The sequence below is a fragment of the Glycine max genome, chromosome 15 (genome assembly GCF_000004515.6).
Source record: "Glycine max cultivar Williams 82 chromosome 15, Glycine_max_v4.0, whole genome shotgun sequence".
Lineage (NCBI taxonomy): Eukaryota > Viridiplantae > Streptophyta > Magnoliopsida > Fabales > Fabaceae > Glycine > Glycine max.
In genome coordinates, this window is record NC_038251.2 from 8227087 (window position 1) to 8250054 (window position 22968).

General features: G+C 33.4%; 3 protein-coding genes and 1 long non-coding RNA gene across 5 annotated transcripts; all 4 read left to right on the forward strand.

The window, feature by feature from the left end:
- Positions 1–551: 551 nt before the first annotated feature.
- Positions 552–2672, forward strand: LOC100788003 (uncharacterized). The gene is made up of 3 exons (XR_001384883.3): positions 552–570; positions 1949–2029; positions 2189–2672. It is a non-coding gene; the product is annotated as an uncharacterized lncRNA (long non-coding RNA).
- Positions 2673–5251: 2579 nt separating this feature from the next.
- On the forward strand, positions 5252–9531 carry LOC100789071 (protein trichome birefringence-like 10). 2 transcript variants are annotated; one of them, XM_006597512.4, is made up of 5 exons: positions 5252–5530; positions 5640–6104; positions 7594–7983; positions 8092–8247; positions 8645–9531. In XM_006597512.4, exons 2-5 carry the CDS (start codon positions 5683–5685, stop codon positions 8994–8996), a joined length of 1320 nt encoding a protein of 439 aa, XP_006597575.1. In that variant the 5' UTR covers positions 5252–5530; positions 5640–5682; the 3' UTR covers positions 8997–9531. The 2 variants fall into 2 exon arrangements, with proteins under 2 accessions (XP_006597575.1, XP_006597576.1); XM_006597513.4 differs by having other exon boundaries at positions 5252–5515.
- An 844-nt stretch (positions 9532–10375) lies between these two features.
- Positions 10376–15057, forward strand: LOC100789771 (3-dehydrosphinganine reductase TSC10A). Its single transcript, XM_003546088.5, has 4 exons — positions 10376–11215; positions 11786–11933; positions 12971–13261; positions 14476–15057. The coding sequence occupies exons 1-4, from the start codon at positions 10685–10687 to the stop codon at positions 14493–14495; spliced, it is 990 nt and encodes a 329-aa protein (XP_003546136.1). The 5' UTR covers positions 10376–10684; the 3' UTR covers positions 14496–15057.
- Positions 15058–21303: 6246 nt separating this feature from the next.
- LOC100526935 (uncharacterized) lies at positions 21304–22358 on the forward strand. The gene is made up of 2 exons (NM_001249281.2): positions 21304–21648; positions 21788–22358. The coding sequence occupies exons 1-2, from the start codon at positions 21526–21528 to the stop codon at positions 22019–22021; spliced, it is 357 nt and encodes a 118-aa protein (NP_001236210.1). The 5' UTR covers positions 21304–21525; the 3' UTR covers positions 22022–22358.
- Positions 22359–22968: the final 610 nt, after the last annotated feature.

Consider the following 22968-nt stretch of genomic DNA (forward strand, 5'->3'; position numbering starts at 1 on the left):
TCCCTTTTCCTCTTAACCACCTTCATTTCTCTAAAGAAGATTTAAGAGCCTCCTTACATTTTAGTTGCTCTTATTCCTCTCTTGGACTCTTAGTGACTCTTTTGTTTTGGCTGCTTTATGTTTGATCTTTTGTTTTAGACCTTAAGGAGAGTTAGGGAGAATAAGTATGGTTAGAAGAATACTTATGAAACCCAAAATCCTAGTCACATAAATATGAAAATTCTCTCCCCCTTTAGCCGTTGTCCCTTTTCCTCCCAATCTCCTTCATTTCTCTAACGAAGATTTAAGAGGTTTCTTACATTTTAGTTGCTCTCATTCCTCCCTTGGAATCTTAGTGATTCTGTTGATGTGGTAAGTTTCTTCCTTCCTTCTTTTTCTTATTTTTCTCTTCCATGAGTTGACCCAATGAAGGATTCTTGGTTCAAAATCTAATTGAGGTTTTGTTTATGTAATGCTTTCATGCCTATGTGTTAAGGGGTTGGTGGGATAGAAGAAAGCTTCTCACTTGACTTAAGGATCGTTCCTTTCCTTTCTTCACCTTAGGCAAACCCAAGCTTGAAACCCAACAAGGTAAGGGAAGCATTAACTTTTTTCTATTTGATTGCTTTGGATTGATATGAAATTTGCTTGAGAAGGAATCAAATGTATGGAAATGAATGTTTGAGAAAATTGAGGTTTTGAGTTTAAAATGGTGTTTTTTATTTTATTTTATTGATGAGTGTTAATGAAAATTCTGACTTGAAGTTTGTTTTGATGTTGTTGATATGTTGGAATTATTTGTACATTGTTTGGAGTTGCTTGAAGGATGGATTTAGTTTTTGAAATATAAAAAATGTTGATACTTGGAGAAGAGGATGGACCAATACGCATATTGGTTCTTCATAATTCACTAGGCAAATGTATAACAGAGAGTAAAGATTCTCCCTATCATAAATTCGATGGGCAAATTTATAACAGAGAGTAAAAATTAAGCATAGATGTATAACAAGTAAATAGCATAGCACACATCATATATATAGTCACAGAACGAAGACATATGACTTTTCCTTTTAATTTACTATCATTATTATTAAAAAGAAAAGATCATATGGACTCTGAATTGTGTACCTGCCAGGCCTTTATGTCTACTATGGGCTCGAATGTTGCTCTCATCAACCTCAACTGACCTTAGGTGTTGCAAATTTCTAATGGGTGTGAACCAAGGTTTTAAAAATCTGTCTGCCATTGCGACTTGAGTGTTTTTGGAATCACTGTGACCGCAATTGTGGCTGCGGCAGCTGCATTTGCCCTGAATTTCTTGCAACACCCAGGATTGTGATGAAACCATGACCGCTGTTACAATTTAAAACTTTTAGTGTGACGAATAATGCCAACTCCCAGGGATCTTATCAGTAACTATTGTCTTCTGAGAAAAGGTGAAGAAGCCAATAGCTTGAGTGTTTGCACAATCTCCAGTTAGGATAACTGAGGATTAATGACATTTCATATTCATTAACATGAATAAACAACACCCTCTATTCACAACCCAAGCAAGAATATTATGTAAACCTCCAAAGCTTCTTTCCTGCAATATCTCCAAACTCTTTTTCAATTAGGCAAAGGCACTGATTAAACAATATTAAAATACGTAAAAACATTTTTAGATGTGCTTATATATGTGTTTTTATATAATTTTTAATATTTTTTAATTCCATAACTGTGTTTTAAAAGACAAGATCCTTCAATTAATTCGTCAGAAATTACTCCACTCCGTTATCAATTTTTATAATAAATAAAGATAAATAAAAATAATCTTATCATACAGAATATATATATATATATATATATATATATATATATATATATATATATATATATATATATAAACTTTGCTAACAGAATATTATTCTAATTAAATTAAAAAAAAGAACTATAATACCTGAATTATTCATTTCTTTTTACTAAACAGAAACCCGTAAGGCTTCGAAGTTCAAACCCACTGTCTCAGACTCAATCTCGCGTGGATAGTTTAGCTGAGAATTCAAGAACAGTAAGAAAGTTTCTCTCTTCTGCATTTTTTCTTTTCTAGGTTTGGCTATTTGTCGTTGTTTGTTCCCAATTTGGGAGATGTTAAAAAACGACGTGTCGTTGGCACCTTTTATGCTACAGCTTTTTATTTCCTTTCATCAAAGTTGTGTTGTGTCTTCAGGAACCTCGAAGAGGCAATGGTCCAAAACCTGGGTCAGACATGAAGATGAACGCGATTAGGTCAGGGATAGTGGTGCTGGGAGCTCTTGCATTCGGGTACTTGAGCATAGAAATTGGCTTCAAGCCTTATCTGGAGAAAGCTCAGAACCAGAACGCGCTCTACCAATCTGACCCTTCTCAGGAAGAATCATCTTCAGCTTTCTCAGAACGCCCTTCATAACCACACACACTCTGTTCGGCTTAGGAGAAATGGAAGGAAATTTTGTTGCCCCAGTTGTGTGTTGGTAATTAACTAGTTTTGTATTGTTCAACTTTATTTATCTATTTGTATTTGCTCACATAATAATATCATGCATCTACCTTGAGGCTTGTGTGGTTGGTGATGATATCATCCTGAGTTGTTATACGGTTTTATGTGTTTGGAATTGGCAGTAATATTTGTTATCATTACTCCAATAACGAATCTTTTTTATTTGAAATGAAAATTTTCCTGTGTTTGGTAGGGAGTTAGGGACTATGCGTGCTTGGTTATTTGCCTGTGTTGTGCATTCAGAAGTTGAGTTCCTGGAGAATCTGTGTCTATACTTTATTCATGAATCATAATTATAAAGCATGTGCATTATACATAATTGAAGGTTAACAAACCCCCAAAGACACAAACTGACACTTCTCAGTTCACTTTAAACTGAAGAGGGATTCGTGACAAGTTTGTCAATCTGCTTGCAAGATTGAGATTTAGCTATTGCTCAATCATAGAGAATCCGTCAATTGCATGAATAGTTTTGTAACATTTTGAGTTACAGCAGGTTACAGTTGTATTTAGGCTGTATTGCTCCAGTGTTTTCTGTCTTTTTCCTCAGGAAATTCAGCACATATTAATCCAAGAAAATAGCACAAGTTAATGTATCAAAGGGAAAATGACAATATTGGATAAGTTCTGTAAGATTAATGTAGGATTTATATTTTTAGTTGTTTGATCTATGATAGTGTAGCGCATTAGCAATCCTCTGTGTGACTGTCTGGACTATGGATGTGAGAAATTGTTACAAAACCTTATCATCCCTCTCAATCATCTGAATCTCCATTCCCACCCAGGCCCTTGTAATGGCTCAGAGAATCACAGCACGTCTCCATCTTCTAGCTAATAGACCACGCTATCTCGTATTTTTCTTCTCGCTTTTTCCTTTTTCTCTCCCTCGTCTCCAATTATCCTTCCTCATTTTTGTTTTCTTTTCTTACTTCACTCTATTATTCTCTTTCCCACATAATCCGCTGCCCAAAGGTTATGCTTTCTCTAAACCTTCTCTGACTTCTTCTATTGATTATGGTACTTATACTAGAAGGGCAGTTACTCACAAGAAGCACAAGAACATCCCTGGAGATGTTACTACAACTTATGTCTGCCTGAGGACTTTGAAGAACACATCTTTAATAACAGGTCAAGCTTATCTTGCGATCTTAAAACCCAAAAAGTTGTTTTTGCAACTGCAAATGGAGAAATTAAAATCAGAAGAGAAGTGGAAGTGAAATTGGACAAAGGAGATTGGCATATGCCAGTGTTGTCAAATGGCGGCACTATGGATGCTATTTGTGAAGGGAGACCCGCTATGGCGACGCCTTAAGTCGCAATGGTGTGTCCATATACTGGAATTTTTGTCTTCCGCCATCGATAACATTAGCCATATGCATTCTAGGACCATGGACTTTGATTGAACTTGGTTTAGAAGTAAAAGCATTTATCTGTTTTATATCAACATACCAAATCGCGCAATAGTTAAATAATGAGTAAAGTATTGTTCCCATAGAGATTTGCATAATACATAACACTTGACACACAGATTACCATTCAAACAATCGGAATAAAACTTGACTTAAAAACACAAATGAATGCAAGAATTTTAAGAAAACACTAGTTAAGTCTCTGGAATTTTATCAAATAGTTGGTGAGCAGAAAATAGTTTAACAAATATAATGAAAATGTTGGAATTTAGACTTCAAAAAACTTCGGATAATTTTATCAATTATATTGGCATATGCATTCCCTGACCATGGATTGTGACCATATTCATTCACTTTACACTCCAAATATTAACATCAACCTTTAAGAGTATTCAAACCTTAATCTCTTATATGATTAGAGCCCAAGTCCCTTGGTTAAACTCCAATCTTTTGAATAGCTTAACTAAGTAAGTTACATTAAAATTAAAGGTAAAAAATGACTAATAAGCCAAGTATCATTCCTATATTCAAGGTTTGTTAAGTGTTTTACTTCAATTCAAGGTTTAGAAAGTCTTTTTTCAATCATAATCAAGCTATGAAAGATCAGCTCACAAGAAAGTTAAGTAAATAAGTAAAACACTAAGCAATAGCATAAAGATGAATGAATATCTAAGAAGAAATACATTAGAGTTGGTTTGGTTATATCTAACCCTAACAATAAAAAATTTAATAAAAAATAATATTTATCTAAAACATAATAATACCATGATTAAATCATAATTAAGTAAAAATAAAAAAATATAAAAATAAGAACTATTACTTAACAAATATATATAGGAGATGTTCTAATGATAATAGGTAATGTTGTAACAACTTACAAAAAATTGAATCTTTAGTTCTCCAAGATTTAGTCAAAATTTAAAATTAGATTTATAAAAAATAAAGATACTTAAAATAATTTAATATAAAATTACTGACTATTTAAAATGCATTAAAGATTAATAAATCTTATATTTTTTAAAAACAATTTGCTTGGTAACGTATGCTGGGGTGGCGGTGTCCAGATAATTGTTAAAACGATGCCACTGACCCACGCTCCATCATTTGGCGCATGAAACCACGTTCCAATCAAGAAGCCCAATTTCCCTCACTTTCTTCAAAACAACGTGGTGCACGTCTCCGTCTACAGTTACTCAGTCCCTCCATGTACCCATTTTCTAAATTCCAATAACTCTTCGGATTTTCTTTTTAATTCAAATAACCTTTCAGATTTTGCCATTTGGAAACAAATCCTCCCCACTGATATATAGTAATGACCAATAACCAATAATCAATTCCTAAGAAAACAATTAAAACTCACGGTCCTTAAAATAATAGTTGGTCAAATTGTTTTTTGAGAGGTTTTAATCAAACAAACCAAATTAAATAAATAGAGAGAATTAGTAAATATGAAGCCATGAATGCTAGCTTCCTTGCTTCTTCATCACCCATAATACTTTTCTGTTTTGGCTTCTGATTGACGCACGATATTTCCGAAACTGATCCATCAAGCAAGGCTTAGCAAAGGGGCCAATGAACATTGCTTGCATGCCACCCTTCTGCGTTTACGGTTCACGAACTTATTGTCATCATCTTAATTTCTCTGTCTTTTTTCTCTTCACTCCTCACAACTTCACTTACCCAGATTCTCGAATTTGAATTAATTTCCTCTCTCTCTCTCTCTCTAAATTCAGTTTAATCTCTTCTAAGAGGTCCCCGCAGCAATACGTGGAAGCTATGCCAGTGTTGGAGACTTTAAGGAGAGTGAAGCGTTTAAGGTTGTTTGAACCGTCCGTTGGCGTTGCTGGATTTATTCTAGTATCTACCTTTGTTATATGCAGCTTTTTCTACTTGGACTACAGTGAACTCGCAGGGAAATTCGGGTTCTCGGGTCAATCAGAGAGGTTTACTTGGTCGCATGAGAAAAGAGGTTCAGTAGAGAAACGTGTGCATAGAGTTGAATTTCTTGGAGAAAAGGGAGGTGGTGGTGGTGGGTGTGATTTGTTTGAAGGTAACTGGGTTTGGGATGAAAGTTACCCTTTGTATCAGTCAAAAGATTGCAGCTTCCTTGATGGAGGATTTCGGTGTTCTGAGAATGGAAGACCTGATTTGTTCTACACAAAGTGGAGGTGGCAACCCAAAGCTTGCAACTTGCCCAGGTACACTTATGTTATGATGCTTTTTTTTTTTTTTTGTCGTCATCTTTGGCACTTTTGCATGTAAAAATGATATAATAAAGTATGAAATTCATACAAATTTTAAAAATTTTACTCTTACTTCTTTTCAATTTGAATACAACCAAACTAAGGATAAAACACCAATCACGAACTAAAACAAAAAATTGGTCATTGTTTTCAGCAACGTTTGGCTGCTGAGAAATTAAGAAAGGAAGTGGTATACTCAATTGTTGTTTAATAATTTCAATTTAATTTTTAAGTGACAAAATCGGCATGTGCCTGTGTTAGAGAAACTCGGAATAGTATATATATATATATATATATATATATATATATATATATAATCATGTTAGTGTATGACTTTTCTATTTTGGTAACGTTATAGTGTTAGTGCACGATTTATTGAATATTGACTTTGATCATGTCTTACTCTATTCTTATCCGGCATCTTTTGAGAGTGACTCGATTGCTGGTGGCTATTGATAATTCTTTGTATACAAAATTATAAACTCTTTAGATAATGTGGGAACTTTGAGAAAATGACAAAATTTGCCTGAAGTTGCTTGACTTGGCCAATAGCCCAATAGGCATAGATGATTTATTGAGAAATTTTTATGTGGTCTAATGAGGATAAAACACACTAAAATATTTATGATATATAATTTTCGTGCAGAACTAGAATCCTTTTGGGATGGCCACATTGATAGAGATGGGGAATTGTCGATTAATGACCTAAGAATATTATTTCATGCCATTCATATTTTGAGTTTAATTATACTCTCAATTAATTATAAATTATTTCAAAAATAATTATTATAAAAATCAATAATTATCCTCTTTTATATCAAATAAAATCATGATTACATGTGCACTATCGCTCTTTTTTTTTTTTTTTTGGATTAAACATCCATGGATTAAACCCTCCGATCCTTCCTATATTAGTTGCATTCATGGCCTTTTAGTCAATGTCCTGGAACTATATTTGATTAATTTTGGTGTAGTGTCCAGGAGTTTTTTCTTTTTTTTTCGTTTCTTAATCTTTCTTTTTATGAAAAACTTGGCATTTATAAAAATTACTGTTAGTCAATTTACACACCCTAGATTATTTTTTTTTGCAATTTTTCCACAATTTTATTTGTACTCAATAAAATGCTGTATCTTCTTTGTGATCATGATATTAGTACTAAATATCATCAATTATATTACTTTTCCAACCACGTTTTTTGAAGTTGACAAAACTTGAGTCCAAAACCTTTTTAAAGAATCCAAACCTAATTTGAGTCGGACTAATAACATGTTAGTACAAAGTACAAACATTAGGTATTTTAATGAATCAAAGACTAACTTTGTTTATGTTCATATGGGTGAGATCACTTGTTTCATTTATTTTAGCTTGTAGCATATTCTTTCTCTGATTGATTTGATGGAAAAGTCGAAGTAAACCTAAAATTGAACTTCTCAATAAGCACAGATTCAATGCAACAATAATGTTGGAAACGCTGCGGAACAAACGCCTAGTGTTTGCTGGGGACTCAATTGGTAGAAACCAATGGGAGTCACTATTATGCATGCTCTCTTCTGGAGTTCCAAACAAGGAATCAATCTATGAAGTGAATGGTAGCCCAATTACAAAGCACAAGGGGTTCTTGGTATTCAGATTCAAGGATTATAACTGTACAGTGGAATACTACAGAGCTCCATTTCTTGTATTGCAAAGCAGGCCTCCTCCTAGAACTGATAGAAAGATTAGGACAACCCTGAAATTGGATCAAATGGATTGGTACTCTTTGAAATGGAGAGATGCAGATGTCCTAGTTCTTAACACGGGACACTGGTGGAATTATGAGAAAACCATAAGAGGGTAACTCAATCCTCCCTGATTTTTATTGTTTTGATATGATCAGTGTATGACATTTATGTGTATTTTTCACCTGGAGAAAGGATTGAATTTTTTTCTCTAATTGTTCAGGGGTTGTTATTTCCAAGAAGGTGCGGAAGTTAAGTTGGAAATGATGGTAGAAGAAGCATATAAGAGGTCCATAAAGACAGTATTGAATTGGATACAAAATTCAGTAAATCCTAAGAATCAAGTTTTCTTTCGTACTTACGCCCCTGTCCATTTCAGGTATATAATTTGTTTCACTTTCCAAATTACATATATTTCCCTTTACTCTACTAATAGTATAACTTGCATTGTTCTCCTGAGTAAGTTGTGAAAGTGTGGATTGTATATATTCCTGGAACTATAACTATTTTTTTTATATATACAATGAGACAACAAGGTTAGGACTCATTAAGTGGTGCAAACTACCCAAATCATCTACCACTGGGACGACTTTAGTCTGTTTGGAACTCTTAACTATTGAATATTTAAACCAATCCATTTCTGTTAGTCCTGGTGTACTCTGACTATTCAAGATTTGCATAACTCTGTAAACCTCTTTCTTTGGTTGAAAAGAATTAACATATTTGAATATGCATAAGTTATTAGAAACTAAATATCTCTGATGTGTATCATGCAGAGGTGGAGATTGGAGAAAAGGCGGAAACTGTAATTTGGAAACACTGCCAGAGCTTGGTTCCTCATTGGTGCCTAATGATAACTGGTCACAATTCAAAATAGCCAATTCTGTGCTATTAGCACACACAAACACCAGTGAAGTTTTGAAATTCAAGATATTGAATGTAACTCAGATGACATCTCAGAGAAAAGATGGTCATTCATCCATCTATTATCTCGGTCCTAATGCGGGCCCTGCACCTCCCCATCGCCAAGATTGCAGCCACTGGTGTCTCCCTGGTGTACCAGATACTTGGAATGAGCTACTTTACGCATTGCTCCTAAAACATGAAACTTCTCATACATGGAACTAGTAATACTCAATGTCAAGGAACATTATTATGCACATGATCCACAGAGAGCATTTTATTTGTTCTCCTTGAATTCATGGAACATTACGCAAAGGAAAATGAATACACCAAATTACCAATTCTTTGCTACAAGTATCACAAAGAACAACAATGCATGATTTGCAACAAGAACTAAGACCTCAGATTTTATCCTTTTATTTAAGCAGTGACTGGTGAGAATTTCTTATCTTAACTAATCGAAGACTTCAACCTTGGAATGCAATGCTGCGGGTAGATACCCAATTTCTTAATTTTTTGCTTATATATTGTGATTAGATAGATTATAGATTAGACAAGGGAAACATCAATGATATATAGTGTAATTTTTGTTGTTAGATGAATTGTGAATATAGTTGAACAAATTATAATTAGTGATATAGTAATAGAAATAGTTTTCACTTTCATTTGGTAGAACCATGGGACATATCTAGCGTGAGGGGGCATTCATCAATTCAAATCTCAGAAATCACAATACATTTCATTTCCTTTCTCTTCCAAATGGGTCATTTCTTAAAAGAAAATTAGCAAACTATTCCAATTTTAACTCTTTAAACACAGACTACAATACGACAACTAATAATCAACTTTGAATAAATTTTTTAAAAAGTGGTAACAATTTCAACTCCAAAGAAAAATTATTATACAGTTTGGTTTGAATTAATGTCCGCATAACACATTATAGAATAATATTAATTCTTTTTTCTGAATTAAAAATTTTAAATTTATGGCATGTAAAGATTAGTTGAGGGCTATGTATAATGGTAATCTCAAATTATTATTAGATGTATGATAAGAATAATTTCTCCCAAATCTCCTACAATTTTTTAAAAAAATATTATTCTCCTACATCTAACTTTTCTTTCATCTCATTTTCATTTAATCTTTTTTTTTTATCTTTTTCTTCATTTTTATCTTCTCGTCAATTATATTTATTAGTTTCGCCCTTCTTCTTTTCTCTTTATCATTCTCTTGCTTCCACTTATACATCCCAGTGTCTTGCTTAACTGTATTTTTTTTAAAAAAATAAAAAGTAAAATGATATTAGAAGTTAACAAAAAAAACTAATAAATATAATTATAGGAACAAAATGATCAAAATATAATTATAGGAATAAATACAATTATAGAAAGTAATGATAAAAATAAAATAATAACTTATAAATATAATTATAGGAATAAAATGAACATAAAAATGTGGACATAAAAATATTTTATTCTTTTTATATATAACTAGTGGAGGGAGAGCTGTGTCTTTTTACCTATTTTAGTTAAAAATAAAAAGAAAAAAATATTAGAAGTTTAAAAAACTAATAAAATGAGAACAATAGATAATTATTAGGAGAGAAATAATAAAAATTAAAAAATAATAAAATAATTTAGTGAAATGCGTATAAAATGAGAGTATTTGTTTTATTATAGAAGATTATAAATACAGTATAATTTAATCTATAAAAATTATTTTTAATGATTAGGATTCATACACTGCAGAGAAAGAGGAGAAGAGTGATGTATCGATCATTGGGCAACCAAAAGAGTAGTCGAGATGAACAAATTGGATGCTGCCACGTCAAACTAAGGTAAGTTAAGAAAGCACCATTCGGTAAGAATACATTTTAGTTCACTTGGTACAGTTTTGAAGGTGCATCATCACCAATGGGGGACGCCAACTTCGCCTTCTTCCTTCTCTTTCTCCTTCCCGCGTTTCTTCTGGCGCTACTCTACTTCCTCGTTCGTCCGCGTCCAGTGAAGATCCCCATCAAGAACCGGCACGTGTTCATCACCGGCGGATCGAGCGGCATCGGGCTGGCACTGGCGCACCGCGCCGCGGCGGAGGGCGCGCGCGTCTCCATTCTCGCGCGGTCGCCGGAGAAGCTGGAGGAGGCTCGCAACGCGATCCGCCTCGCCACGGGGATCGAGGTGGCTGCGTTCGCGGCGGACGTGCGGGACTTCGATGCGGTGAAGCGCGCGGTGGACGATGCTGGCCCCATCGACGTGCTGCTCCTGAACCACGGCGTGTTCGTGGCGCTGGAGCTGGAGAAGATGGAATTGAGTGACGTCAAGTTCACCATGGACGTCAATCTCATGGGAACGTTGAATCTCATCAAGGCCGCGCTGCCCGCAATGAAGAACCGCAACGATCCGCTGCCCGCTTCCATTGCTCTTGTTTCCTCGCAGGCCGGTCAGGTACACCGTACACCTCTTTGTGCCCTTCTGTTATTTATTGTTAATTACTCATTTGTTCTCTATACATGCACAATTTTTATGTTTTAGTTCGTACATAGTTGTTTTAATCCCTATGCATACATTTTTTAATCCATTTTAGTCTCGGCCGTCCACAACTGTAGGACTAGAAGTTTAAAATGTACGTGTAGATACTAAAATGAGTTGTTTTTAGGTGCATGGACTAAGGGTCTATTTGGGTAAGTTTATCCAGAAGCAATTCTAGGAGAAGAAAATAAGAAGAAAAAATGAAATGAGTTTTTCTATAAACTTTGTATATGCACAAGTTAATTTGTATAAACTCTCTAAAAGATGAGAGACTGTCTACAAATTAGTCTGTGCATAAGTTAATTTGAGCTTGTGGAGAAGCTCATTTCATTTTTTTCTTCTTATTTTCTTCTCTTAGAAGTGTCTTTGGATAAACTTAACCAAACAAACCCTACATAAAAGATTGTGTAGGTATAGAGCCTAATGAATAATTAAACCTTATTATTATTATTATTATTTTGATCTGGAATTTATGTTTATGTTCAGGTGGGAATTTATGGTTATGTAGCTTATTCGGCAAGTAAATTTGGCCTTCGTGGTTTAGCAGAAGCATTGCAACAAGAGGTTATAGCAGATAATATTCATGTTTCTCTGATTTTCCCTCCAGATACGGATACTCCTGGATTAGCAGAAGGTAGGTTTTATGTTGGATGTTTGAGCTTATTTCTTCATACAGATTGTAAATAACTTGATATTTTATGTAAAGTTCTCACCATCGATGTGAAGTGCTTGAATCCATAATTGCTTGAAATTGCATAGAGTGTGTTTGATTTCTATTTTCGAAAAATGTAACTAAATAAGGTTGCTACAGCTGGTAGAGGGTTTTGTAAGGTGGAGAGAGTGTGGGATAGAGGAAGATGTTGAACAAGATGAAAACAAAAGGAGATGAAAAACATCTTCTAGTTGTTTCTATTTTTTAGTTTTGAAAACAATTTTCATAACTTTAGATTTTGGATGAGAAATTGATTGTTGAGTAGCGTGAAATTGTTTTAGAAAACTGTTTTTAAAACCAAAACATGAAAAGGGAATCATGAGGGCAGTAAGTTTGTTACACAGAATTCTGCACCAATTGCCAATTTAATTACTCCATCTCTCTTATTATCAGAATGCCTTTACTTTCTGTATGTGATCTACATTTGACTGTTGTCATGTGGGATGCTAATGGATCTGATGCGTATTGTATCTGAGAGATGCTGGAAATTAGGAAAACAAACAGAGAAAGCACAGAAATAAATGAGAGCAGAATACTCCCCCAAGTTAGAGATGATTCTCGAGACTCCCAATTCCATTTCAAAATTATCCATACCCATCAGAATCAGCACCCTCCCCCTATAACAGGACCTCACACACATTCTCTCACCTCTAACTAACAATTGCCCTTTTGGGCCTACGGGAGTAATAAAACTTAAAGGGCTGAACCTTAGATGGATTCCTATCAGGATCAATCCTAATTAAAAACATACGGAGATTAGAGAATGGAAGTTATTGCTTAACATGATAAGTTCATCCATGATTATTAAATATTCATTTAGAATTTATGCCTTCATGGGTTTGTAAAAGATAAAATTTATGCTTTCAGCATGTTAAATGTCTGTTTATAGCATATCTTGTGTGAAGTTTATGTTTCCTGTTATCCAAGTGGAAGTACTAGCTGAAAGGTTACTTTTTCAGAAAACAAGAGAAAACCAGAGCTCACCAAAATCATTGCAGCCTCCTCTGGTTCTATGAAAGCTGATGAAGTTGCTCAGAAAGCTTTGGATGGTATAAAATGTGGCAATTTTATTGTTTCTTGCAATTTCGAGGGAATTGCACTATCTCTAGCAACTGCAGGTTTATCCCCTCAGAGATCTTTCTTAATGGCATTTCTTGAGGTTGTTGCTGCTGGAATCCTACGGATTGTTGCACTAGGTATGCAGTGGACTTGGTATGGAAGCATAGAGAAATATCACAGCCAAAGGAAGGGTAAGTGTTGCACAAAATGATATATCTATGCAGGGATAAGGAAATCATCTCTCATTTTGTCTTAATTTAATGCTCATTTGTCCAATAACTTGTTAAGATTAACAAAAAAGTTTTACTTATTCTATTTGTTGGTTCCTATACTTTACCCAGTTTCCAAATTAGTCTCTAGAATTTAGAAGTTTCACATTAGACCCATAAAATTACCAAATGTTTCTGATTGGCTCCCAGTTGTCACCAAATGTACGGCATCTGTTTATTATAGCCGACATGGGAAATGGTGTGAGGTTGTGGCAATCAATTTTGCTCGCTTGGACTACAGAGGTGGCTAAATTAACCCATTTTTCTCTCGGGAAAGTGAAAATCAAATCACATGACGGTGTTGGGCACATGAAATTGGTTGATTTGGTTACCTAATGATATATGCTAGCAAAATCATTGCCACATCAACTCACCATATGCTACCATAGCACTAACTAATGGATGCCTAACAGTTGTTAAAGGTATTGGCATGGGACCAAAGTTTAGCAATTCCGTGGATCCATTTAGAAACTTTTAAGCAACAGGAACTAATTTAAAATTTGGTTAAACTAGGGACCAACAAAATATTTTAAGTATAAAACCATTAACAAGCTTCAAAGTGGTTACGAAGAGTTTGCATTGGATATCAGTCATTAACAATTTATTTAGCAATTTCCATGAACCATACCCATTTATGTTCCTGGGCTGTAGAAGTCATAATGTTATACAAAGGCAGTCTTTCCAATTAATTTAGAAGAGTAATTTTATAATTGTTTTTATTCCGGTTACAATTTAAAAATGGTTCAGTTACAGATTAAAATGAAGAATTGATTATTTGTATTCTTATTTATTTATTTATTTTTGTTTTAAACCTTGTCTTTATTTAGCAAAATTTCAATGTCCTGGAGATTGTTTGCAGCTTATTTTACCACTCCTGTTTATCAAATTAACAAAGACTGTCTAGATTGGTTGAATGTTATAATTACAGAGCTCCTTAGCGGCACCTTTGAAGAGAAGTATAATATAATGTTTTTAATTCAAATGCAATTAGAACATTGTAAAAGGTTAATTGTATGTTACTTGTCTCTGGCAGGAGCCTCTTAAAGAATCGTTTGTACCCTGTAAAAGGTTAATGCTATTTCAAATGAATTACCCTAGGTAAAGCTTGTGAAATTGATGATTTATACTTCTAACAGGTTCATCCCGAAGGAGCTGAAACACTGAGTTCTGTGCCCTTCTTTTAGGAGAGTTATATGCAGATATTGGGTTGCGGCTTTCTTCCACCCTGTTCTACAATGTGATTGATATAGGGAAATTCAAATACTCGTTAAGAAATGAGAACTCGATAAACATCAAGTAGTTCTAGTGTCTTGTTTCTGATTTTCATCCTTAGTACTTGATAGAGACTGAACAATGAAAATATGGCATATCTCGTTTTTAATCACATTTTTGTTAGGCAAATGTATGATTAGCTACTTTGTATCCTATATTTTGAACTACTCATTTTCCGCAGTCCTAGTTTTAACTGTATCAAGTTGACCTTATAATTGTTTTCTGATAGTAGAAAGGATTTGCTTCCTGGTTCTTTAAAGAGTACAGTGTTTTCTGTTTTGATTTCATTGTTGTAGTTGTATTAATCGATTACCCTGTGAAGCATGAGTAAAGGTATCGTCCTCTTCCTCTGTATGTTTTGGAAGGCACAAAATTGTGATCTTTACATCAAAGATATCATTTTCCTCTTATAAGCTTTTGTATCAAATAGAATTTACTTAGATGTTGCCGAAGATCTTTGGTGGTGACTATTTGGCCATTTAACTATGTAGTGTAATTTGTTAAGCTAACAATCAGTGTAAGTCTATTGCACCGGAGATAGGAATAGGGTATAGTAGTATACTACGTTTCAAATTCTTATTCAGATCCATTATGAAAAACAGACGATACTGACCTGTGAAGCTTCTATTGTGCACACTGGCACTGGCAGAACCCCTACAATTATTGGAAAATGATTTGTAGACACCAAACTCAGAAGAAATTGTAGGTATAATTAAATCAAGTGATAAGACGCTAAAGATTAAAAAAAATAATGTGTTGACAGAGTTTTTGATATATAGAGATGCATATTATTATTAATCCAAATTATTACATAAGATCATGTGATCTCAGTCCATCTTCACGTGATAAATAATTACATTTTTTCATTTATGAAAAAAAAGTAATAATATATCACATAAAAATGGTCCGAATACATAATTTTAAACCATACAATTTCTCTTACATCCATAGCTCGTATTAAATATGCTCACTTATTGAGTAGAAGGGGGTAACAGGAGAGATTATTAGGTGGCCCTCATAAAGAGGAATGAGTGAGTATTAGTGAGATTCTCTCGTATTATTTTCTATATACTTGTTCTTATTAGGCAAAATTCAAAGTGATTTTTTACTAAATAATAATGTGACTCTCCGAAATAAGATTATGTGAATGTCATTTAGTTATGAAAAAGAAGGCAGAACAGTCAATTTTTCCCTTAAAGCATATGACGGTATCAAGTTAATTCCAGATTGTTAAAAAAATAAAAAACAAAATTAAAAAGTCTTTGAAAGAAACTTTTGTCTTTTACGTCCTTTATTTTAGATAGCTCCATGCATGTTATTATCATACAAGTACTTATCTGAAACGAATGATGAACGTGAAAGATGGAAGCGTGACGCATGTTTGGAGTGGTAATTTGCCTTGACTTCCAATTATGCTCCGGGGTTCTTTATTACGGGATAAACTTGATAGGGTGACTTCTACTTGATGGGGGTTTTCTTTTTGTTCAGGACAAGGGGCGTTCTTTTGTTTCTGTTTTGTAAATCTAGCATGTTTGGAGGATGGGCACACCTTGTGCTACTGTCAAACGTCTCTATCAATATTCTGTCTGAAAAATAACGTACAGTGAATGCGTTCAAGCATTTCTCTCATGATTTAATTTATTACTTTCCCTTATTTCTTTGCTATATCTTATAATATGTCTTCTAATAAATTTAATTTTTACCTATTTGAAAATGAATCTACAATGTTGTAGACTTGTAGCCATTGTTTTGCAGTTAGTTTCTTGACCATTCAGTGTACATTTTATGCCCATTAGTTATAAGCTTCAATGTTTTATTATATTTATATAGGCTTTCAAGAGGGCTTAGCTTTTTGGCATTCCTGGTGTTACTTATTCACTTACCCAGGTATCTAGATGATTTGAGATCTTAGTTCTTCCTACCAAAAGTTTACATTTTTGCTTGATGTATAAGATATTGAATCGATCGTTTGATATTTATGTCATTTATTGTTTTCCCTTGTTAATTGTGATAGTCTGAGTATATTTTTCTTGTTCATAATCAAGCAATTTTGTCCTTTCTCTTAGTTAGCAATGCAGTAAATTTCTTTGTTTCAAGTTCTTTGTCCTTTCTCTCCTCTTTGCAGGGGTCAAGCCTTCGTTGATAAAGACAATATTGAAATGGTAATTTTTATTTAGCTTTGGGCTTTTGTCTAAGAAGCACTAACTGGCATGAGATACTACATATACATGGACACAACACAACACACAGCAAAATCTGAAGTGTCCCACTAGGATTCCAAGTGTCATGTCTGACTCAAGTGTACGTGTCTGACATGTGACACTGACTGGCATGAGACAACACATACAAGAAGGACTAAGAAGTACTAACTCAAGTGTTTGAAATGGTAATTGTTATTTAGCTTTGAACTTTTGTCTAAAAAGCACTAACGTGCATGAGACACAGCATATACAAGAAGGACACAACACACGGCAAAATCTGAAGTGTCCGACTAGGATTTGATCAAGTGTATGTGTACATGACCTTCCTTTAATGTGTCTGTGCTTCAAAGATTTTGGTGCTGGCTATTTATAATTAAAATCCATACTTAACTTTGTTGCTGGCAGCTCTCTCTGGTTTATTTAACGCAATAGTGTTAGAAAAGTAAAAATATTCTCTCATAAACAGTTAGCATCTCAACAATGTATCAGTGAAAGTACATAATTTGGTTTATTATTGTTCAGGGTAAACTGTCCGAGGATGCTGTCCATGTAAAGCATACAACCTGCAAGGACCACAAAAGGATTCTCCTGTCTCAGAGATTTAAGCCTTGTTTTCAAAAGTTGGTGGGGTTACTGACATGGATACAGCTGGAGGAAATAATTTTAGGACATCCAAATATACTTCACTGCTGGAATTTTCAAGGTTCCACTAGCATTATTGATCGGTGTTTGAGATCACAGAAAATTGCACATATTGATTAGATAAGGTTAATCGTTCCTACCCTGTAAAAACTTATTCATAGATGGCTAGGCTAGTCAATACAAATTGATGCCATGGTTTTGTTTTGTCACTCACAGGGCCATATTTTTGGCTATTTTATTTTGTCACATTCTTTTAGGCTACAGCGGAATCAATCAAGTTGATTATCCGTTTCTCACTGCTTTCATTGCGATAATGTTGAAATTCACTTCAAATGAAAATATCTTGATCTTGATGGATGGTTAATTTAATTTGTGCTAGAAAAGTTTGTACATGAGTGTATTATCACATTCACATAACAAGGATATCTCCTTGAAAACTACTTTTGCAGACTATTACTAGTGTGCTGTTAAAGCACCATGTAAGGAGTGGAATAAGTTGTGCATGCATTTGATCCTACATAGACTAAAAATGGTCCTAAAGGAACATTTAAATTTGTACCTTGTAGGCTTGGGAGTCAGCTATATCCATGTATGGTATCTGATACTTGTATCATATATGTGCTTCATAAAGCTTCACAAAAAAGTTTCCAAACCAGTGTGTCATATGAAACTTACCTTGAACTAATGAACTTACTAATCTTGAACGTCAGAGTTGATAGCCAATTTTCAGTTAAAGCACTAGGTGATAGTTATATATAATTATCAAAATAAAAACAATATAGAGAAATTAATGAGTGATATGAGTAAAGCTAATAATTTCTTGTGGTTACCACAAGATAATATATATTAGTAGCAAAAGCTGAACAGAGAAATGAGAAGTCTGATGAAGAAAGGGCCTATGTACTGTACTATTGGCAATGATTCCTGAATTACTAGCAAATTTCAAACCACATAAAAAAAGGGCATGTGAAATGAAGCATTGTTATCACAAGAAAGACTATTGGACAGGTTAAAATCGGTTTCTGAAACTATTGTTAAGTCTACAACTTTAATCTGCATAAGATTCACCATCTGCTTTATTTGAATTGATAGAAAATGTGAAATAAAATGGAATTTCAATCAATTTCGCTTTCCGATCGCTTAATATATAATGGAATGGAATTAAAAAAGATGAAATAGGTTCCATATAATTCATCCACAAAACATCTATTTTTCCTCCGTTTTAATTTGGAAAGTATGGGATTGTATTATATTTTTTTCATTATATTTATCATATTACTTATCTATCCTTCTTTAGCCTTTAGTCTCACGATTGAAGGTCACCCGATAGCTTTCGAGCTATTTCATGCTTCTTTTATTGTTTATTTTGTGTAATCAACCTGAATTACTACAACCTGAAGACCATTTCAATGTGCATCGAGGCTGATTCATAATAGCACATATCAGTTATATCATTCTAAAACTTCATTTCTCCTAGTCAAACAAATTTTGAGTTAATATGTTTTGTTACGGGAATTTTGAATTTTCACATGATCATATGATGTGAAAATTGTGTCTATCACAAACAATTTTCACATGAGCTTAAATATAAGAGAATCCATTTCCGTTTTGCCATGTAATTCTTTTTTCCCTGCCAATTGCATATTTTGTCTTTGGTGCCTATATATAGACAAAATATCATCTTTATTTCTACTTAATTAATTGATTAGTTACGAAAGATATGTTATCTCCGTGATTTATGTGCATGGATGTCAGTATTATATTAGGGACCATCTGCTATTTGTGAAATTTTCGGTCATTACTATTGTGATCGTATAAATTACTAAAACTTTTGCCCCAACGTTTCAAACCTGCACAGCTACACATGTCAATAATAATTAACATAGTTATGATGAAAAATGGGATAATACTGAATTCAAAATTAAATGAAATGCTGGTTTCTAAATTTGAACACTGTTATTAACCTGCTCTTCCAGGAAGGTTTCTCCCTTTAACTTGGCCATAGACATTGACATATGGGATAAAACTCAACAAAATGCACAACTTTTTGTAATCAAATGATAACAAAAATTATTTAGATGGTGAATACATATACACTATTTACTCTGTTTTTGTTTTATTTCCCAAAAAAAGTTTGATTAGGAAAGATAATTGTACATTTGTATAGCGAGATCAAACTTTCACTTCAAAATTACTTTAAAATAGTTTTATTATTTTAATTTAACATAAAATAAATCTTAATTCTAGAGCTACGTTTGCATTTCTATAGATAGTTATACGCGTCCCTTTAAATAAATTGACGACTAAAGTCACAAGTTACAAGTTAGGTACCTTATCTGAAAATCAGTTGACATGCAATACATGGACTATAAAAACTAAAAAGAAAAAAAAAATAAAGCATCAATATTAATCAAATCAGAGTCACAGTAGTGTGGACTTGGGTCTACAAGTACAAATCTTAAGTTTCTAAAGCTCACGCGGTTCAGCTCACGTGACAACACCGACACACACTACAGCTAAGCAAGTTGAGAATTTGGACACTCATTAGCCACTCATGAGTCATGACAATGAAAAAAATTCTAAACTATACCACCGTTGCTTACTTCTAAGTTGATAACCTTAATGTTCCTTTGAATTCATTTTAAATATGATTTAAGGACTTTAATTTTTAAATTTATATGTATGAAACATATCTGTTAGCAGAAGTAGAATTAGGTTAAATGAAAAAGGATACCCCCCCCAAATAAAAAACGTTCCCTGACATCTACTTCAACATTAAATATTTGCCCGGCCCTTTCTAATTTTTAATCTTGTTACTCGCTATTGTATAGGAATTATATAAGAAGCCAATCATCTCTCACAGCGGTCCTCTTGAATTGTACCTTGTTCTTTCTTTGCTTTCTTGCAATCCTTAGTGTCTTGTTTTTCAAATATTGCAACATTATCTATCTTCAAAGACAGTAAGAACTACCAGCAAAGTGTCTTCTTCTACTTTCAAATACCACATCTCAATTTTTCTTTTCTTTTCTTGTATAGATTTTATTTATAATTAACAATAACTTTATACATTTAAGTAAAATATAAGTTAATTGCTTTAATTTGATGTCATGTTCGAGTCCATTCTCTTTGATTTAAGAAGATATCAACAAATCACAAAATCAAGAGAGAAACGGACAAATATAAGTTAATCACTATAATTTCTTTTAATTGCTCATCATTATTGCTTTTAATTTGGCAGATAAATTAATTTGTATATAAAAATAAGTTAATTTTAGTTACAAATCATTATTGATTTTGTTTATTATATGTTAAATCCCCCCCCCCCCCCCTCCCAAATAAAATATCCTGGTTCTACCCGTCTGCTAGAAAGTCCGTCAGATTTTAGTACTTTGTAAAATTAATCTAATTTTCGGCTAAAGAATAATCAAACCTCAATACCTTAAAAGAATTACTTCTTCTCTCGACTAGGATATATCAAAATTTCATTTTACTTTCTACATGCAACATTTTAAGTTTAATTATAGAGTGTGTATTGTTTGCGGTGCTCACATGCTATGCTTTAAGCAAACCGAGTGCAGTATTTTAGGAATAATTAAAAAAATTCACTAGGAACTAGGGGCATCGGTGTTACACATAAAAAGGTTCCAAATTAATGTTGTTGATTCTACTGGACCCTCATAGCAAGTAGTTAAACAAGTAGATCCACCGACCCATGCAAGTAATATTTGTCCGGTTGGTTTAATCTTAACCATGAACAACCACATGAGATGGGAAGGGATAAGAATCTTTGGGACAAATATTCATTTTTCGCCTATATGCATATGAAATAATTAGAGCCATAACTTACTGTTTTTGATGAGATGAGAAGAGACGGAGAGAGAATAAGGCCCATCCACAACCATATCCTTACCTTTTTTTTCCCCTATATAAACTTGTATATCCATAAGTTTTGGAAAACAGAAGGGAAGAGAGAGAGAGAGAGAAAAAAGAGAAAGTGAAAATTAGAAACTCTTGTACTTGGTTTTATGCCAAATTAGGGACTCTTTTGGTTGTCAATTAGATCACAAAGATATGGAGGTTGCCATGGAACTGGAAGATGATCTATTTTTTGCTGATTTGAGCAAGGAAATTGCTCTACTAATTATGGATGAAGATGAAGATCCACTTGCTTCTTGTCCTCCTGACTCTCTTCAGGTACTTTACTACTTTCATTTCTTCCAACACATGCCACCACACATACTTTTTTTTTTCCTTATTCTTCTTCCAATTATGGCACTTTGAGAAGAGATTTTGTCTATTACAATAATATTAACATGGTCAAACGAATTTTCAGGCTTTTTCTGGGGCAATTCATCCTCCTCCACAGTTTGCTTTCATCTTTGAGCATGCTTTGAGAAGAGAAAGCAAAGGGACAGGTGTATTTATCCCTCAGGCAACACAGCCAAGAAGGAAGCAGAGGAAAGGAAGGGCTAATAATTCATATGCAAAACATCAAAAGCAGTCTCAAGATACAAGAATGGTTTCTCAAGTTCCTAACAAGAATTCTTTCAAATCCAGAAATGGCTGAGAATATTATATTATATTAGATTATATAGATCCTTGTGAAAAGCCAGCATAATCTTACAGATTCTACTGATTAATTTGTTTGCTAAGTTTAATAATTTGTGGATCTAATTCTTTTTAGCCTTTAGGCAATAATTATATGGTTATTTATTTTGTATTGTTTATGTATAGCTAAATTTACATGGGAAAACCATATATACCTAAATATTAGGCATGATGTAGGAAGGTTCACCCAAGGTTTTGTTACCTTCCTCTGCAGACAAGATTTTCGTTGTTATCTGGTTTGATGTGGTAAGTTTTGTCATGATTTCAAAGATACTAGTGTGACTATTTTCTTCATAGTTTTCCTTTCTACTCATTATATAACTGCAAGTTATCCTTTGTTTTTTATTTTGTACATATCAATCAACTTAATATCTCTGGTTCATATTCTTTAAGGTGTTAAGTAAGATTGGAAATGAAAAAGAAAAAGAAAAAGAAATAAAGGGGAAAAAAATCAAAAGGGAGGGGGGCGGGGTGTAAATTGATTCCATATCAAATAAAAAAACATAGATATTAATTTTGTAAAATTAATTTTAATTTAACCAGTTGAAATTTAAGAGAAATAATTTATATTTAAGGTTTTAGTCAAATTTAATATAAAATTCTTAAAACACTTATATTTTTCACTTCTAATTAAATGTATTTTCACAATAAACTTATTTTTTTATAATCAATCACACTATTTTTATTATGCAAAATTGCGTTTATGAAATAAATGTGTTTGGAGAGCTCAAAATATCCGTGATCGAAACATATGGTTTTTTTTTTCTTAATCTACCGTATTTCTTAGCCAAGAGTTGCATACTAATTCTTTAAAATACTTAAATTTATTTAAGGATCAAACTCACAATCTCCCCAACCGGCATATGCAATTGGTCCGTGCTAATATCGTGTAGTCTTTTTCTTCAC

Excerpts from the sequence above, each read along its gene's own strand:
- LOC100526935 (NM_001249281.2), top strand. The coding sequence starts at position 21,526 with ATGGAGGTTGCCATGGAACTGGAAGATGATCTATTTTTTGCTGATTTG. Across the intron at positions 21,649-21,787 it reads GTCCTCCTGACTCTCTTCAG|GCTTTTTCTGGGGCAATTCA; the intron begins GTACTTTACTAC and ends ACGAATTTTCAG.
- LOC100789771 (XM_003546088.5), top strand. The coding sequence starts at position 10,685 with ATGGGGGACGCCAACTTCGCCTTCTTCCTTCTCTTTCTCCTTCCCGCG. Across the intron at positions 11,934-12,970 it reads TACTCCTGGATTAGCAGAAG|AAAACAAGAGAAAACCAGAG; the intron begins GTAGGTTTTATG and ends TTACTTTTTCAG. Across the intron at positions 13,262-14,475 it reads ATATCACAGCCAAAGGAAGG|GTTCATCCCGAAGGAGCTGA; the intron begins GTAAGTGTTGCA and ends TACTTCTAACAG.
- LOC100789071 (XM_006597512.4), top strand. The coding sequence starts at position 5,683 with ATGCCAGTGTTGGAGACTTTAAGGAGAGTGAAGCGTTTAAGGTTGTTT. Across the intron at positions 6,105-7,593 it reads AAAGCTTGCAACTTGCCCAG|ATTCAATGCAACAATAATGT; the intron begins GTACACTTATGT and ends CAATAAGCACAG. Across the intron at positions 7,984-8,091 it reads TATGAGAAAACCATAAGAGG|GGGTTGTTATTTCCAAGAAG; the intron begins GTAACTCAATCC and ends CTAATTGTTCAG.